General features: G+C 33.0%; 1 protein-coding gene, 1 long non-coding RNA gene and 1 other non-coding gene across 4 annotated transcripts; all 3 read left to right on the forward strand.

Annotated features, from left to right (window-relative positions):
* The first annotated feature begins 1,496 nt into the window (after positions 1-1,496).
* LOC124454022 (methionine--tRNA ligase, cytoplasmic-like) lies at positions 1,497-7,791 on the forward strand. Of its 2 annotated transcripts, XM_047004834.1 has the most exons (13): positions 1,498-1,791; positions 2,192-2,229; positions 3,635-3,693; positions 3,814-3,913; positions 4,163-4,288; positions 4,970-5,045; positions 5,134-5,255; positions 5,352-5,421; positions 5,778-5,806; positions 5,879-5,973; positions 6,454-6,570; positions 7,377-7,452; positions 7,673-7,791. In XM_047004834.1, exons 1-13 carry the CDS (start codon positions 1,596-1,598, stop codon positions 7,736-7,738), a joined length of 1,170 nt encoding a protein of 389 aa, XP_046860790.1. In that variant the 5' UTR covers positions 1,498-1,595; the 3' UTR covers positions 7,739-7,791. The 2 variants fall into 2 exon arrangements, with proteins under 2 accessions (XP_046860791.1, XP_046860790.1); XM_047004835.1 differs by lacking the exon at positions 4,163-4,288 and having other exon boundaries at positions 1,497-1,791.
* Positions 6,091-6,231, forward strand: LOC124454048. Its single transcript, XR_006951322.1, has one exon. It is a non-coding gene; the product is annotated as a small nucleolar RNA SNORA16B/SNORA16A family (small nucleolar RNA).
* Positions 7,792-10,609: 2,818 nt separating the features above from the next.
* On the forward strand, positions 10,610-11,148 carry LOC124454009. Its single transcript, XR_006951297.1, has 3 exons — positions 10,610-10,698; positions 10,828-10,879; positions 11,003-11,148. It is a non-coding gene; the product is annotated as an uncharacterized LOC124454009 (long non-coding RNA).
* Positions 11,149-16,042: the final 4,894 nt, after the last annotated feature.

Here is a 16,042-nt window from a genome sequence, read left to right on the forward strand (position 1 = left end):
TATCTTTCAGCACAGATTTTGAAATAAATATTATGCTTAGTAACAATTTAATAGAAAAATCATCTGCGCGTGCGCTCGAGCATGCACAGTCCACTCGACTAATTGTCCATAGTCATAGCAACGACTAACTGGTGCAGTTGCACTAAATTCATGGCAAATAGCTCTCTTAGTCGCAAATTATCAAAGAAATCTTCTGAGCATGCGTGGTAATGATGTCAATCCTACGACAACTTTCGTAATACTTCATGTAGTAGGTGTCAACTGGCAGTGGAAGCTTGGTGCGATTAAGTATGCAGTGGCTTATTAGTGGTTTATTAGGAGCCCAGACTTCGGTCGCGCTCGCCTTCTCCCTGCGTACCCCGAGCAAAGCCTATCCCAGGCGATCTCGGGGAAGAAGCTTGCTATATTGGTATTCCCAAGTAGGATAACGTGGAGAGGTCGAAATATCCTACCAAAACGTTAACATGAGGTGTGCTAGTGCCCAACGATTAAGAGGGTAAAGGGAAGCATGGACCTAAAGCGGGATTTTATGCTTTCGAATCTTATCTTTTTGTTTACAAGAGTTCTTCTCATAAAAGAAGCTAGAACATCCAAGTATACTGCAAAGGTTCAGACAACTTCTGCCTTTTTGACTTATAATTTAAACCAACTCTAAGCATGTCTAAACGTTTTTGACTTGTTCCCTTTTACAATGTAACTCTCTCGTGATGAACGACAGCCTCCTTATAAAATAAAATAACCACATTTATAAAACAAAAACAACAAAACGCGTGCGGTGATTGGTCTAGAGTCGTGTTTGCATTAGCCTGCTCAAAACAGATCTGAGCTCAACAAATCAAATCAATCAAAACAATCAATTAGTCAAAGAGAATTTGCGAATTGATCATGAACACTCTTAAGAGAAAAAATTAAAACGTTTGTTTTAAAATTGTCTGTTTCGCATTATTGTATTTTATAAAAAAAATAAAAGATGTTTTTCGTGTTTGCACTGGCTTACGCAAACCTCGGAGACGTTTGTGATAACTCTCGACTTACTCGAGCAGGTGCAACTTTTGACGTTCGAGTAAACACGTTTATTTCTTTGCTTTAAATATAATGGTGTTAAACGGGTATTCCTGTATCAAATGAAATGGTTGTTTATTTCAGAAATTTCTAGCACGCTGATTGGCTATAATCATTCGCCAAACAAAAACCACCTGGGCCTTTCATGATTGCATCATTGACGTTGATAAAATACAAAGCATTAATAGTTATAGTACCTTCTTCATTACATCGAGATGGGACTGCTTTTATCAATAGAGTACAATCTTTTTTCCATTAAAGACCAAAGCCTGTCTCACTTGCCGCCTTTAGTGAGGCTGTATTCATAGAAAGTAAAACCCACTGTTGACCACCAACCACGTCGTGTATTTGCTCTTTATCGTCATGTATTTGCGCTTTAGCGTCGTGTATTTGCTCTTATGGATTGTGCAATATATATCCATATATGGAATACGTACTATATGTACATATGGGCTTTTCATGATTGCATCATTGACGTTGTATTTACGTATACAACGTGTTTATAAATGTTCGATGCCTGTTAAACTGGCTTTATGATTTCGCTTTTCAAAGCTTTCACACGCTTTAATGTCGAATTTATTCATGTTTTGAAACGTAAAGAGTCCGCTTCTTGCTATTTTGAGGCAATGAAACTTTACACAGATAAATTTAATCCTTTAACGCTACGAATATTAGTGGCAGACAAATTAGCTGAAACTAACCTTACTGTTGAATACGTCGAAAAAAATGGTATGTAAGTTTAGTTAACCTTTTACATATAAATAGTTTGCTTTGGAAATTATTATGTTAGTATTATCGTAAGAGCTTTTGCTTTTTTGTACATGTTGTTGAATAATTTATCTACTTATTGCTTAATATCTAACAAAATTACTTAGAGAATTTGGAAATTCCTTTGTGAACCTAAAGTTATGAATTGATTGGATATTGAGAAAATTGTGAAGAAATTGTTTATGAAAGTGCTATTTTAGTTATGTCTTCAATATATGCCATTAACAACATTAAACTACATGAATCTTTGAGTTGAACAATAATGGAGCAATAAAAAACTCTTGTATAGTTCTGCATTAATTTTTTAAAAAAGTATTATCATAAAACAACTTCTTATTTGCACTTTTTTATTTTTTTGCAGAATCATTAAAAAGGTTTCCCTTTCTCAAAGAAGCAAAGGTAAGTACCATTTGGTTATGTGATGAAATCAAGAGCAGGCATCATATAAACAACTGTAGAATATCAATACAAGTAGTTATACATTCTATCAATGTATCATTATTATTAGATTCTTTTAGTATTAATTTGTTGTAGTGCTGGTATTGTCTAAAAATTACGACGTCTAAAGAGTATTTTAGTAAAACACAAGACAATAGACACTCCTTATAAAGTAAACATTATTTAATCTAAACATTTCAACAAGTTGTTACTTGTCATCATCAGTAGAAAAATCTTAGCTTTTCAAAAATTGTGATTAAACATCATCTAAATAAAATCAATAAATAATCAACCGAAAATTGTTAACACACATGATGCACGAACATCATGATTCTGTAAAGTAGTGTTAAGATGAATGTGATAGGCCTCTTTAAATAATTGTAAGAACCAATTTTTAAAATGATCAATAATTTTACAGTTTTTAAAAATTATGTCAGCTGAACTAAAGAATAATTAAAATCTATTAGATTAGCAGGCAAATTTAGTAAGAAACTGATATGTTTAAATTGCTCACAATTATTTATATGATTGTGAATCTCTGATTTGTCCGATTTTGCATGTTCTTTAATTTGTGTGTAGAGGTATCTATCAGTCTTCCCGATATATGAGGCATTACAATCAGGGCAATTGAATTTGTAAACCACGTAACTATTGTATTGCTAAGGAGTTTTAACCTTTTGTAATGAGAAGTTTTTAATTTCAACAGTTTCCCAGTGATTTATAAATTTTACAAGTTTTTTGAGATAATGAGAAATCTTGCATTTGCAACTTTTAACAATTCTACAACCTTTAAAACCTATGAAGTGTAGATGGATCCAAGTAACAGGTTGTGTGATTTCTTCACGGTTATGTTTGAGAGGTTTTGTGTAGATTTTGATCAATTTGTTTGTAAGCCAACATGGAAAACCATTCCATTTCATTTTTCTACTGGTGATGACATTTAACACTTGTCAAAATGTTTAGATCAAATAATGTTTACTTCATACGGAGTGTCTTTTGTCTTAGTATTGTGTTGCTATTGCTATTGCTTCTTAGTTTTTGAATGTTTTGTACTTTTCTGTACGTAGTTGGTGCTTCATGTTACACACAGAAAATCAATTGTTTGTTGATCACTGATTAGTTCCAATATGTTACACATTATACGTAGGTGACATTTTTCCTCAGTTATACAATAAATTACTTGTGTTAAGTTACACATAATGATATAGAACTAATAGTTAATGCTGGATCCATGATGAAAATCCCAAATAGAATCCAGTTGAGGATTGTAACAGGATCTTACAAGATCCTACTCAGGAATTTCACCATGGATAGGCTACATTTGTACATTGTGACTATGCACTGAAATTTTTTATCATTTATTTAGCTGCCATTTTTGGAAGTGGAAAATGATCGTTACCTTTTTAGTGCAAATGCAATCACTCGGTAAGTGCTATTTACGTAGGTACATTCGTATTAAAGTTCATTACTGAGCAAGGTAGAATTTAGTTCTGCATTTATAAGTATTAAGTATGTAACTTTTATACGTAAGTACTACATTCTAAGGTATCTATTGAAATGTGAGACTCACAAAAGATATGAAATAAAAGTTGAAAATTTATCCTTTGAAGACCATTGGATGGAATGGGATCTCTTGAAGTTACAGGTGCAATGCATTAATAAAGCTAAAATTTATGTCAAAACTATGTACATTCTTATATCAGTGTGCGAATTAGTTCAGAAAAAACCACTGGAAAATATATATTGCTTCTTATATTCTTTTTCATGCATGTTTTGATGAAGCTATACAGGCACAGAAACGATGTGCAAATTGCACATCGCACACTGCTTATATTCATCTAATGGGAAGGAAATATTATCAGTAATATTTAGATTTACTAAATCGTTATTCTAGCCATCAATGTTCTCTTTTTTGGCATCCTCATTCACACCAAATTGTTGCATGGATGTTAGCAATATCAAAGAATGTCTTTCACATTTGGAATCACACCTAAAACCTGAAGCTAAATATATAGCTGGGGTTAGTACAATCATGTATCACTAGCATTGCTTAACTTGTGAAATAGTGTTTTTTCTTTGTGTTGGTCTGGATGATTGTTGAAGCCATATGTAGCTCATCAAACAAGCTGGCCTTGTCTAACTTCATTGGGCACATTTATTTTTGATCATTTGTGTTGTGTCAGAGATAAATCAAATTGTAAAATGTAGATGTAGGGTGTTGCCAGGAATTAATGCTGTGATTATTCATCCATGGTTAGATAAACCATTCAAATATTGTTACTATATTTCCTGCCATTAGAATGTTACTTTGAGATTTATTCTGCACAAACTGTTTGCATTTTTTTTTGAGTCATTATGCAAACATTATGTATAAAAGCTCACCCAAACAAGTTTAATTGAACTGTTCTAATGTGTTGCTTTTGTGTTAGAAATACTTGGAATAGTTTGATGCCAAATGGAAATGTATTTTGCTTCTTATATTCTTTTTCTGCATGTTTTGATGAAGCTATACAGGCTCAGAAACCACAATGTATATAAATGTTTAATATCATGAGGAAGACCAAACTAAAATTTTTTCATAAATTAATATTAATAATTAGATAACATGCCTTTCTTGTTAGAACAAAGTGGTATGTTTCTTCTGTGCATATGCATGAAGTGTGCTTCTAAAGAATTGAAAATGTGTTTTATGTTCATTCAGAACAAACTATCCTTGTCAGATGTTGTTGTTTGGGGAACGCTCTATCCCTTACTGGCACAGTCTTCACATGTAAAAGGTTGCTTTAATGTATTGTTTATCATAGAATATATCAAAACGCAATCTGATTAATTTGTTTACATAAATTCGTTTGATTTCTTTTGTAGAGCTAGACATAAACGACCACTTTTGCCAAGTGATGACGTGGTTCAATAATCTTATGAAAAACAATAAATTTTATTCTTTATCACAAGCCATTACTGAAAGGAAAGGGCCTGATGTGTTCAAGGTGTGGAAATCAATTGTTCCTGCGATTTAGTATTCTCTCTTGATAAATGTTGAACGAAAGAGTCAATTAATATCTTTCTGTTTTATTTTAATACAGGAGGCTATTCTGGCCTACAACTCATCATACTCAATACCATGTACGAAGAAGGATTTAAGAGTACCTGAAGGTTTTCTACTTATTCAAAGATTTTATGTATTTTGCTTATTATATCTTTCGCTAATTATACTTGTATACAGCATCTTTTGATTAAAGTTTTTATCTGTTCTGTGTTATCATCCTAATTTTGTCTGCAAGCAAGATTTTGTTTGCTCTACAAGTATGTTCTTGAGTTTAAGATCACGTTTTGTAATATTAGGTGGTGATTGTTTTTAAAGTTTTCGTTAAATATGAAGAACTGATTGCTGTGAAATTATTTCTCTCGTCTTCGACTACAAAAGGAGGAATATGAAAGTTATAATGAATCATTTTTCAATAAAAGGAGGAATATGAAAGTTATAATGAATAATTTTTTGTGTTTTGTAGCTCCTACTAAAAACCTGGAACAGGATGAGGTGATGTTGCTCATTTGTGTTAAGAACTTCATCCAGCAGTGTAGTTAATGTTTATGTATCCATAATTTCTAGAATGTTCATGATGTTGATGAAATGGAAATCAACGAAGCTATAGCAAATTGGCAAACGAAAAAAATTCCCAAAAGACGTGTTCTTGAACATCCAATGTAAGTCTGATGTTTTTGGATGTTTGCATTAAACGTTTGGTAGCTACTCAGCTCTGTTGAAGCTCTCAATACTTTACACTGTTAATTTTGGATGTTTTCATTGAACGTTGGGTTGCTACTTGGCTCTATCGAAGCTCTCAATGGTTTTACACTTTATCATTGAGAGTCAAAATGAAGCCTACATAAATTTCTTTTCTATATGGTCGCTAAGTAACAGCTATCTTCTGTTTCATGGCACTACCCAAGGAAAGAACACTCGAAAGTTTCAGAAAATGTTAGAAAATACTGTCATGTTATACGTATTTTCAAAACAATTGAATTTCGTGCTTTTGATAAATAAACATTCAGATCCTAGTGCCTTACTGATGAATGTGAGAATCGTTTCTTTTTTCAAAACTATTGGAATGAAGATTTTGCGTTTACATTAAAAACGTAGTGCACGTATACCACACATTTCAGTGTTTATCTTTTGTCTTTTAGTCTACCTAAAGATGGGGAGAAAAATATCTTAATCACGTCAGCTTTACCGTATGTTAATAATGTGCCACATTTGGGAAATATTATTGGTTGTGTCTTGAGCGCTGATGTATTCGCACGGTATGTTGTGTAGACTGTAGTTACTGATGTTTATTATACGAATTTGCCGAAATTGTTCTCAGTTGTATCAGCTATATGAATTTGAAATCAAGGTAGTTTTTTTTGTCATGCAAGCCAAGTTTGTGTAAAGGTGGTATTAAGTTGTAAGGAATTTTTTTTAACTTGTAAAATTTTATTGCTGTATTTTTTGTATCGTTGGCACTGCCGGCCCATGTATTCGAGATAGAAAATTTATATAACTACAGAAATCATGTTATTTGAGTCTAGTGGCATGATTTAATAAGAGTGCAGACTTACGGATTGACGTCACTTGAATTAACCGTGCTTCTTTCAAAAACAAAAAATGGCAAATGTTTGAAAAGCTTTAAATGAATAGAATTTTTAATTAAGTAATTATGAGACATTAAATGTGGTGAAAACAGACAATGACTACGTCTTCACCCCGGCAGCTTCTAGCCCCTGGCTGATTTCCATTGAGTGCAAATTGTCGCGCGATCACTTTCCTTTGAATTGCGTGCAGAGTGTGAAACTGTTCCGGTTCACAGCTTACAATTGAAAAGAAAGTGATCTCAAAAAGTCGATCGCGCTATAATTTTCCCCGAATGGAAATCAGCCTTTAGACACAAGTTCATTGGCAAAATTATATTCTTTAGAAATTCAAAACTCGTAGTGTTTTTCTGAAAATATTTTGAATTTAGAATTGAGCAGCTTATAATTTATGTTGACGAACGGTGGATCCAGTACTGCCACTTTTTACTTCAACTGTTTTCTTTACAATAATTCGTATTTTTGGTATTTTCCAATAGGTTCTGTCGACTTAGGCAGCACAATGTTTTATACATATGCGGAACGGATGAATATGGTACTGCATCAGAGACAAAAGTAAGATTTCTGTATATTTGGGTATTCGCTTTACGTCAAAGCAGCCATTATGGAGGGCTACATCAAAGATGCTCAACAGAGCATGAAATTAACATGAACTCTTTTCACTATATGCGATCTTCCTCCAACATGGCGACTGATGAAAAGACTCTGTAGCTAACTGATAATTATTGACAAAGCCTAAGAGAGTAATAATATTTGCATCTGTTACAACGTGTAGATACATCAAGCAATTTGGCCTTTGGGGTGGAACACCTACAAAACCAAGAATTGCATTTGCAATTGAGTTTTTTGAATTGGTTCATTCTGTGCAGATGGAATGCCAGGCATCAATAAAAAGCATTTGTCAGTCATTTGAAGAGTTTAATCATAACCACATATTTTCTTCTTATGCAACACCAAAAATGTATCCTGTCATTATAGATGCTTTTGAAGAATACAGGTAATTGCATGTAGGTCACTGATTTATTGCACTGCTGTACATTATGAATTGCTGGGAAAGTTGTAGTCAATTTTATAGCCTAAGAATCTCATCTTAAGAGATGTATTTAATTGGAGGAAATCAAAATGCTAAAGTTTATGATGGGAAAGGATTTTTCCTCAAGTATAACTGTATTGCACTGTATTTTGTTTATGTCATTTGTTTAAGAGTGCATAATTGCTTTCTTTGTGTCATTGTTTTTTTTCAGAATTTACAGACATAAACTAAACATGTTGAGCTGTGTTATTCCTGAGCTTGATGAAGGAACTATCTGTCCTGCTTGTCCCAAAGTGAGTATATTCGTATTACTTGTTTAACAATGACAATTTAGTAAAAAGAACATTAGCAATGCTATCTTAAACACCTTTTTGACTGCATCATTTGCATCATTGAACTCAACTACATTGCATGATTTTATCCTTCACCATTTTATTGAAGACTGATGGTGTGATCTTTGAGTCTCTTGATGCTCTTTTATTGGACGAAGGAAAAAGCTGGGCAGAGTATTGGAAAACCTCTATTTGAACAGCTGATGTTCTATGATCAGACACATGTTGATCAATTTGTTGCCAATTATACCACACCTACATCAAACAAGGTCAATGTAGCTTTAATATACTTTGTTATTCTAATGAAAATTCAGGCATGGAAGTTACAGTGCTTTGAATATATTTGATTTTTTTACATTCTCTACCACATAGTTTTTATTTTCAATAAATTTGTGCCATGGGCTTTAGGAAATAAAGCTCTTGCATACTTTTTTGTTTGTTACATGTTGATACTTATAATGTTGCAACTCTCATTTAATTCAAATATATATAATGTACATTTATTTCATGTAGCCCGTTTTGAAAGCATTATTTATATGTTGTTTATTTAATCGCTTTCATAAATATGTATTTCCTAGGTGAAAGTGTTTCAAAAAGCGCTCAAATACTGGTAAATCGCATCGACAAAATATCTATAACAAATTCAACTAAAACATACAAATGAATGTAGTATGAAAGTAAAATACCTTTTCAGCATTTAAATCCATCAAATGGTTGCCCCAAAGTCCACACAAATACAAGGAAAAATAAACGCAAATATCAATGTATTGAAGAAATTGTGTTGTTTCTCATTTGTTGACCAGAAAATAGTCGTATGTCACTCGTATGTACTCGTATGTTACTCGTATGTACTTGTATGTTACTCGTATGTACTCGTATGTCACTCGTATGTACTCGTATTAAAGTAAATGGTTTGAACCCGGGAGTATCGTTATATGTTTGTAAATGATGATCGTCCAGGTTAATAAAGTCCTGAGAAGGACTGTTTTTGATGTTGTTGACTGACGTTTCGACAACCTTAGCGGTAGTCATCTTCAGAGTCAAATGAGGAGTAAACGTCGAACCAGACAACAAATACGGCTAACCTGACGTTTACTCCTCATTTGACTCTGAAGATGACTACCGCTAAGGTTGTCGATGACGTAAGAACCAGACAACAAATACGGCTAACCTGACGTTTACTCCTCATTTGACTCTGAAGATGACTACCGCTAAGGTTGTCGAAACGTCAGTCAACAACATCAAAAACAGTCCTTCTCAGGACTTTATTAACCTGGACGATCATCATTTACAAACATATAATGTACTCGTATGTTACTCGTATGTACTCGTATGTACTCGTGTGGTGTTTTAGTCACGATCGTTATGAATACCACAACTTACATGATGCTTTATAATAACGAGAAAAATATAAATTTTTTAACAGAAACTGAATGTGATCTTCAAAAAATTGTAAAGATGTTTATAGATAGTCCCAAAGATTTCATCATTGAATGTGGCTTTCATGGATTAAGAACATAATCTAAATCTACTTGCTGTTCGTACACCTTTTTTTTAAAAGATTGTTGAGCAGTAAAAGAAAATTTATGGTTTAGTGGTTGAGAAAGAAGATCTGTAAGGGTACTAATAACTTGCGGTTTCTTTTGCATGAAAAGGGATGAACATTTACATTTTACAAGTATAATTTTTCACAGACGGTTTTTTATTGTGAAATATTCTGTCTATTGCGAAAAGTTGTCCATCTACAACAAAATTCGCTGTAAAAAAGATGAACCACATATCAATGCTTTTTAAAAAGATTCGACTTGGAGGATAAAGCCGTTGGGTCGTGGTACGGATTGAAAATTTTGAATTTTATATAATGAATTTAAAGTTGTGCAATGAATATGAACGATTTTGATTGGTTTTGCAATAAATTTAAATTGGACGTTGCAATTTTGCAGCAACGCTATGGTTGCTGTTTCTTTTGTTAATGTCTATCTATATGACATGTTTTTTATAATAAAGCGAAAATTGTTTTCGTCGTCTCTACAAGTCGCTTTGTATGTTTGTAAAAAAAAGAAAATTTGGACTGTGAGATAATGACTTCTGGCATGTCTTGTTTTGCTTCCATTGAACATGACACCTTTTATATTTGGTTTGATGAAGCAGCCATTGTCAATGAACTTTTAACATTCAATTGGTATAGAAGAAAGTGATCCGTTTTTAAAGTAATCTGTGAATTTGATTTTCATGTGCGCCATACTAATGGCTCCGTACAAAATAATATCATTAGATACTCTTTGTTATTAGGCGAGATGTTGGTGCCCTTTCTTTGTTGGTTATTCCTTAAGACACCCATGAAAATCAAGAATTGTGATAATTATGTTTGTTTGTCTGATGAGATGAAGGCAAGCAAGGAAGAGCAAGTCGCAGCTTTGGCAAAAAACGTGTTAAGTAATTTTGGAATGTGACACTTTTAAACTGTTATTGTTGTTGGTCATTAATTGTTAGTTAATAATGAAACATATCATTTAATACTAACTATTTCGCTTGTTAATTCCTGTTATTTTGATGATTGTTTAGGTGGCAAGCAGATGAAAATGCTTAAGTATCTGTTCAAGGATTATCGACAGTGGTAGTAATTATTAAAACTTTTTTTTTTCTCATTCTTTTTTTTGCTTTACATGATCATCCTATTGTACAAGGCCTGCTCCACCTGTCAATATTCCACCTTTTCTGAATAATGGAACTTTCACAGAGAGTGAGGTCAAGAAAACAAAAGCCATAGCTAAAGCACAGATTCATGTCAAAAGAGCCAATGCTAGGCTGAAAGACTTCAAAATTTTAGGTGTCATTCCTTTGTATTTGCACTGCTATGCTGACATTTTGTTTCAGTTATGTGGAACACTTAAATTTGCAATTTCTCTCTCATCAAAGAGGGATGTGAAGATATGTTTTGAGTAGTTTTATGCTTGAAGACTACATTGGACAGTTTTTTTAATAATTATTGTTCAAATAGAAATGAAATAATTTGTAGACTGAGGCTTACTTAGAAGAAAATACAGCTAGAGGTGGGTGGGTGTAGCATTCTAATATAACAGTAAAGGGATGATTTTACCTCCTAGGGATTACATAGGGTGTCAAATTAGATCACTGCGAGAATTCTTTTATCATGTTTAGGAGAACAGAAGTTAAAAGAAGTTTTGACATATGTTTTACAATGGATGTCTTTTTGGGGATAAAAATAAAAGCAAGTACTGCCCACAGTTACCCTAAAGGAGTCTTTCTGAACATTTCCCATGAACATCCCATCACTTTTATATGGGAATTTTCCTTCCCCCCAGGAAAACAACATTAAATGATGTACCATATTTCCATGTCTTTTAAATACCATGTTATCCTTGTGTTTATTAATAAAAATGCAAATATATGTATAGCCTGTTACCACAACTCCCTCACACCAAACTAGTAGTGGTAGGTCAATTTGAGGACTGAAAACCGACGAGTATCATTATTTTAAAACAAATCGTTCATTAAAAGCCTTTTTATTTCACTACAAGAGAATCACGCCCTCGTGTTCATTTGGGCAACAAAACAGTGTAAAACTTAATCTTGACATTTGGCATTCACCGTCACTTTATAAACCTTTTCTTTCATTCTTGCGTGTACTTCTACTCGTAAAACACTCTGCTGGTAAGTAAATGCTTCAATGTGATCTGACTTAAGTGGTTTTCCCCCTTTTTTATAGATTTCTTCTCTTCTGAGAAGAAATAAAAAAGCGAAGCGATGGATAATGTCTCGAATGGGCGCTTGTTTGGAACTGAGATTTTTAGCACCATGGAAACGTGACGTCACCACTTAAGGACTCTATTTATTTCGTCGATTTGTTGAGTTTATGCTAATTTATGCAAACGTCATTTTAAGAATTTCACGGGTTAAAACCATTGAGTTCTATAATAACTGGAGCGGCTATCTCAAGCGCGGCCTTAGATATCTGATGTTGTAAAAAACATGGAGGATTTCGTCCGTTGCCGCTGAGATTTACCGAAATTGACCGCTTTTCGAAAATTTCACAATTTCCCTCCTCTGAGGAAAGAGTGAGAAAATGTATATGTGTATTTGGGATTCGGCAAGCAATTTTTGATGAAAATCAAGGTAAAACCTTAAATTCATAACAGCAGGAGTCAACTGTGGTTGTCAGTTATCTGCTCCTACGAGGATGCATTTATAACTATCGACGAAAGACCTATATGTCGGCTACACATGTATGAATGCAGATGTGCGTCGTTTTCTTACCAGCGTCAAATTTGTTTGATCGATTAAACTCTTTAGTCTATACAAAAAAGTATATCATAGTTCATCTCCACGGCTCACGAGAGAGAAGTCAGCTTATTTGTTATCATTGCTATTTTGCTTCTTTGCATGCAATGGGCAATGGCTTTTTTCGCCACAATTGTAGGATTTTTACTTGTTTCTTTAAAAAAGTACATATTAAATCTCAGGATATTTACGGATTTTCTGTAATTAAGTTTCATATGAAATTTCAAAAAGACTCAAGTCTGCATAGGTTTGGTAAATAAAAACAAACAATATTGTGTAGAAATTACTTTAAGTAACCTTTTTGTGATGTTCTGAAGTGCAACTGCATCAAATACTGTGAAGTTGTAGCACATTTTGATTTTGTTGTATTGATATATGAATTGGGCAAAATGCAAATAATCATCAAAACACTTATGCTTCCAATGGTGTTTATAATTCATTTGTAGTTTTAATACTTCTATCTTACTTTTCACTTTGTTTTGTTTTTCCTATATTTGCAATATAAGTGCACTATAATTTGAATGATTAACACAGTCTTCACCTCAATAATAAATTTCATAAGCAGTTGGTAGTGCATTTTGTTCTCTGTATCCACATCTGGTGTTTTGTTCATACAAGAATGATGAAGTGCAAGTAGATATGTCATAGCAAGGCAATAAAACCAAATGAATTACATACCTATAGAACTTGTATGCTAGAAGCTTAAAGCAGAAATTAGAAAGTTATTGGATTATATTACCTCTATATCATCAATTTCATGATAAGAAATAAGAAGCAAAAATTTGTAGAAAAGCTTTGAAAGAGTGAAAACTTTTCTTTAAAAAAGCAGCAGTAATGCATATGATAAATCTCCATTCTGTACTCTAATAGGTAAATAAGCTCAAATTTTTCTTGAAGAAATATAAAAATATATAAATATACAGTACAATAACTTTAAAGGTTTCATCACTGAATCTTTAATGCTTCAGTATAGTGCATTAGATATTAGTAACATTCAAACAACACTCAACTAAAATATTTTGATAAAGATATGACATGATTTAAACATTAAGTTACATAAAACCAATGGCTTTACATACAGTTTGAAGCTTCACATCTGCATCGAATCATCATCAATCTCAGTACAAATGTTTACATAGACACAAACTTTATGGCCTTCCATTTTACATGTTTGTGAATTGACATTCATTAAGCATCAAAACACACACAACCTTCTTGCCATCTTTCTTTGGATCATGAACTTTAACAAAGCATTCCAAGGCATCCTTAGTGAATCCATTGTCTCCATCCATAGAATTTGACCATGATCAAATTAAATAACTCTGGAGAGGGAGACAATAAAATCAATTATCTTTACAGCATTATCATTTTTAAGACTCTGCCTCAGTCAATAACATCACCAGTCATCTTTACTCCTTGATCTTCCCTGCATGTTGTCAATAAATAGAACATACAAGCTCTGCTCCAAATCATTAGGTACCGTTAGGGCTGATCATTTCTTTTGATACCAGATCACATTTTTGATACAGAGCAAAATATTATGCAGTGTCTTTTGCTTTAGGAAACTATTTTGCAAATAGAACGGGTAAATTTACGATTTCATGCATTAACAAATGACAGAAAAGTATACAGAATTTTATAAGAATTTTACAAGTATACAGAGTTTTATAAACAGGAAAACATCAGTATATTTGGCGTTGAAGTCTGTCTTAAAAAATACGATCTTTAATATGTATTTTATGGCTTTTCAAGTGCATGTATAATTGCTTTTCAATCGTTGACGGACTAACAAAACAAAGAACTACCTCACCTGTGAGAAGCGATATGTTCCTTTTTGTGGAAACTACGACATCCAACAATTGAACGATTGAAGTGTTGGCATTATAAAAGAAATGACAAAAAAGAATCGTCACAGATTATGGAACTAACGATATCCATATTCTGTGATATCGTGTTTGTTTTTGAAAAATTCTTTATAATTTACTATAGACACCAGGGGGAGGTCGAGAATATTATTTTTCTGCAAAGCGATCATTTCAGCGGAAATACGTCCGTTGGCCGCCATGTTTTTTACAACAGTTCCCAGTCCACTTAGCCGCTCCAGTTATTATAGAACTCAATGGTTAAAACCTTTGTCACAGAATAGATATATACAGAAGCGCCACTCGATGTCGGAACCTTTGATGTTCGTGTCCGCAGCATCCGGGGAACTTTACACGGCAGCCATATCTATTCTGTGCCTTTGTCGTATCCTACGGTGGCCCAAAAGGGACATGCAACTTACATAAGTCTGTTGCTGCAAATTAAGTCGGTTGCTGCAAGTTAAGTCTGTTGCTGCAAGTTAAGTCTGTTGCTGCAAGTTAAGTCTGTTGCTGCAAGTTAAGTCTGTTTCTGCAAGTTAAGTCTGTTGCTGCAAATTAAGTCTGCGCCTGCGATTTGCAATTGTCGTATGCTGCTGAAAAAATTGAAATTTACTAAAGTACAAAAGATGGCTACGTTGATTTATTTGGTTTGCCTGTTTTGATTGGCTATTACGGTGGCTCACAAGTACGGTGGCTCACAAGGGCCACCACACAAAATAAAAATATTAATACACACACAAAATAAAAATACACACACAAAATAAAAATACACACGCAAAATACATTATACACACACAAAATAAAAATACACACGCAAAATACATTATACACACACAAAATAAAAATACACACACAAAATAAAAATTGTCGGACTATCATATTATCAGTTTGTAATTGTTGTAAATTGTCATGTTATGTTGTGTAGTGTGTGAATATACCGTATGATAAATTGTAAAATGTTTGTCATATATTACTAGACAAATAGGAAAATACGTATATAGTTATTAAACTGTGGTTTCAGTGGAAATCCTGTACGTAAATTCAAAATACTTAGGAGCACTTTTTCTACCCAATGTGGCATTACGTACAGGATTTCCACTGAAACCACAGTTTAATAACTATATACGTATTTTCCTATTTGTCTAGTAATATATGACAAACATTTTACAATTTATCATACGGTATATTCACACACTACACAACATAACATGACAATTTACAACAATTACAAACTGATAATATGATAGTCCGACAATCCGACACTGCAAGCGCCCGCAATCATATTTTGTGTGTGTATTTTTATTTTGTGTGTGTATTTTTATTTTGTGTGTGTATAATGTATTTTGCGTGTGTATTTTTATTTTGTGTGTGTATTTTTATTTTGTGTGTGTATTTTTATTTTGTGTGTGTATAATGTATTTTGTGAGTGTATTTTTATTTTGTGTGTGTATTAATATTTTTATTTTGTGTGGTGGCCCTTGTGAGCCACCGTAATTCTTATCTTATCTTTAAAAAGGAAATTACCTGTAGGACATTCTTTGCATAAATGCATGCAAAGCTTTTACTTACTTATGGTTTCAATTAAAACATATTTTCTTTATCGTATGATTTGAGTA

This window comes from Xenia sp. Carnegie-2017, unplaced genomic scaffold, assembly GCF_021976095.1.
Source record: "Xenia sp. Carnegie-2017 unplaced genomic scaffold, XeniaSp_v1 HiC_scaffold_29, whole genome shotgun sequence".
Taxonomy (NCBI): Eukaryota; Metazoa; Cnidaria; class Anthozoa; order Malacalcyonacea; family Xeniidae; genus Xenia; species Xenia sp. Carnegie-2017.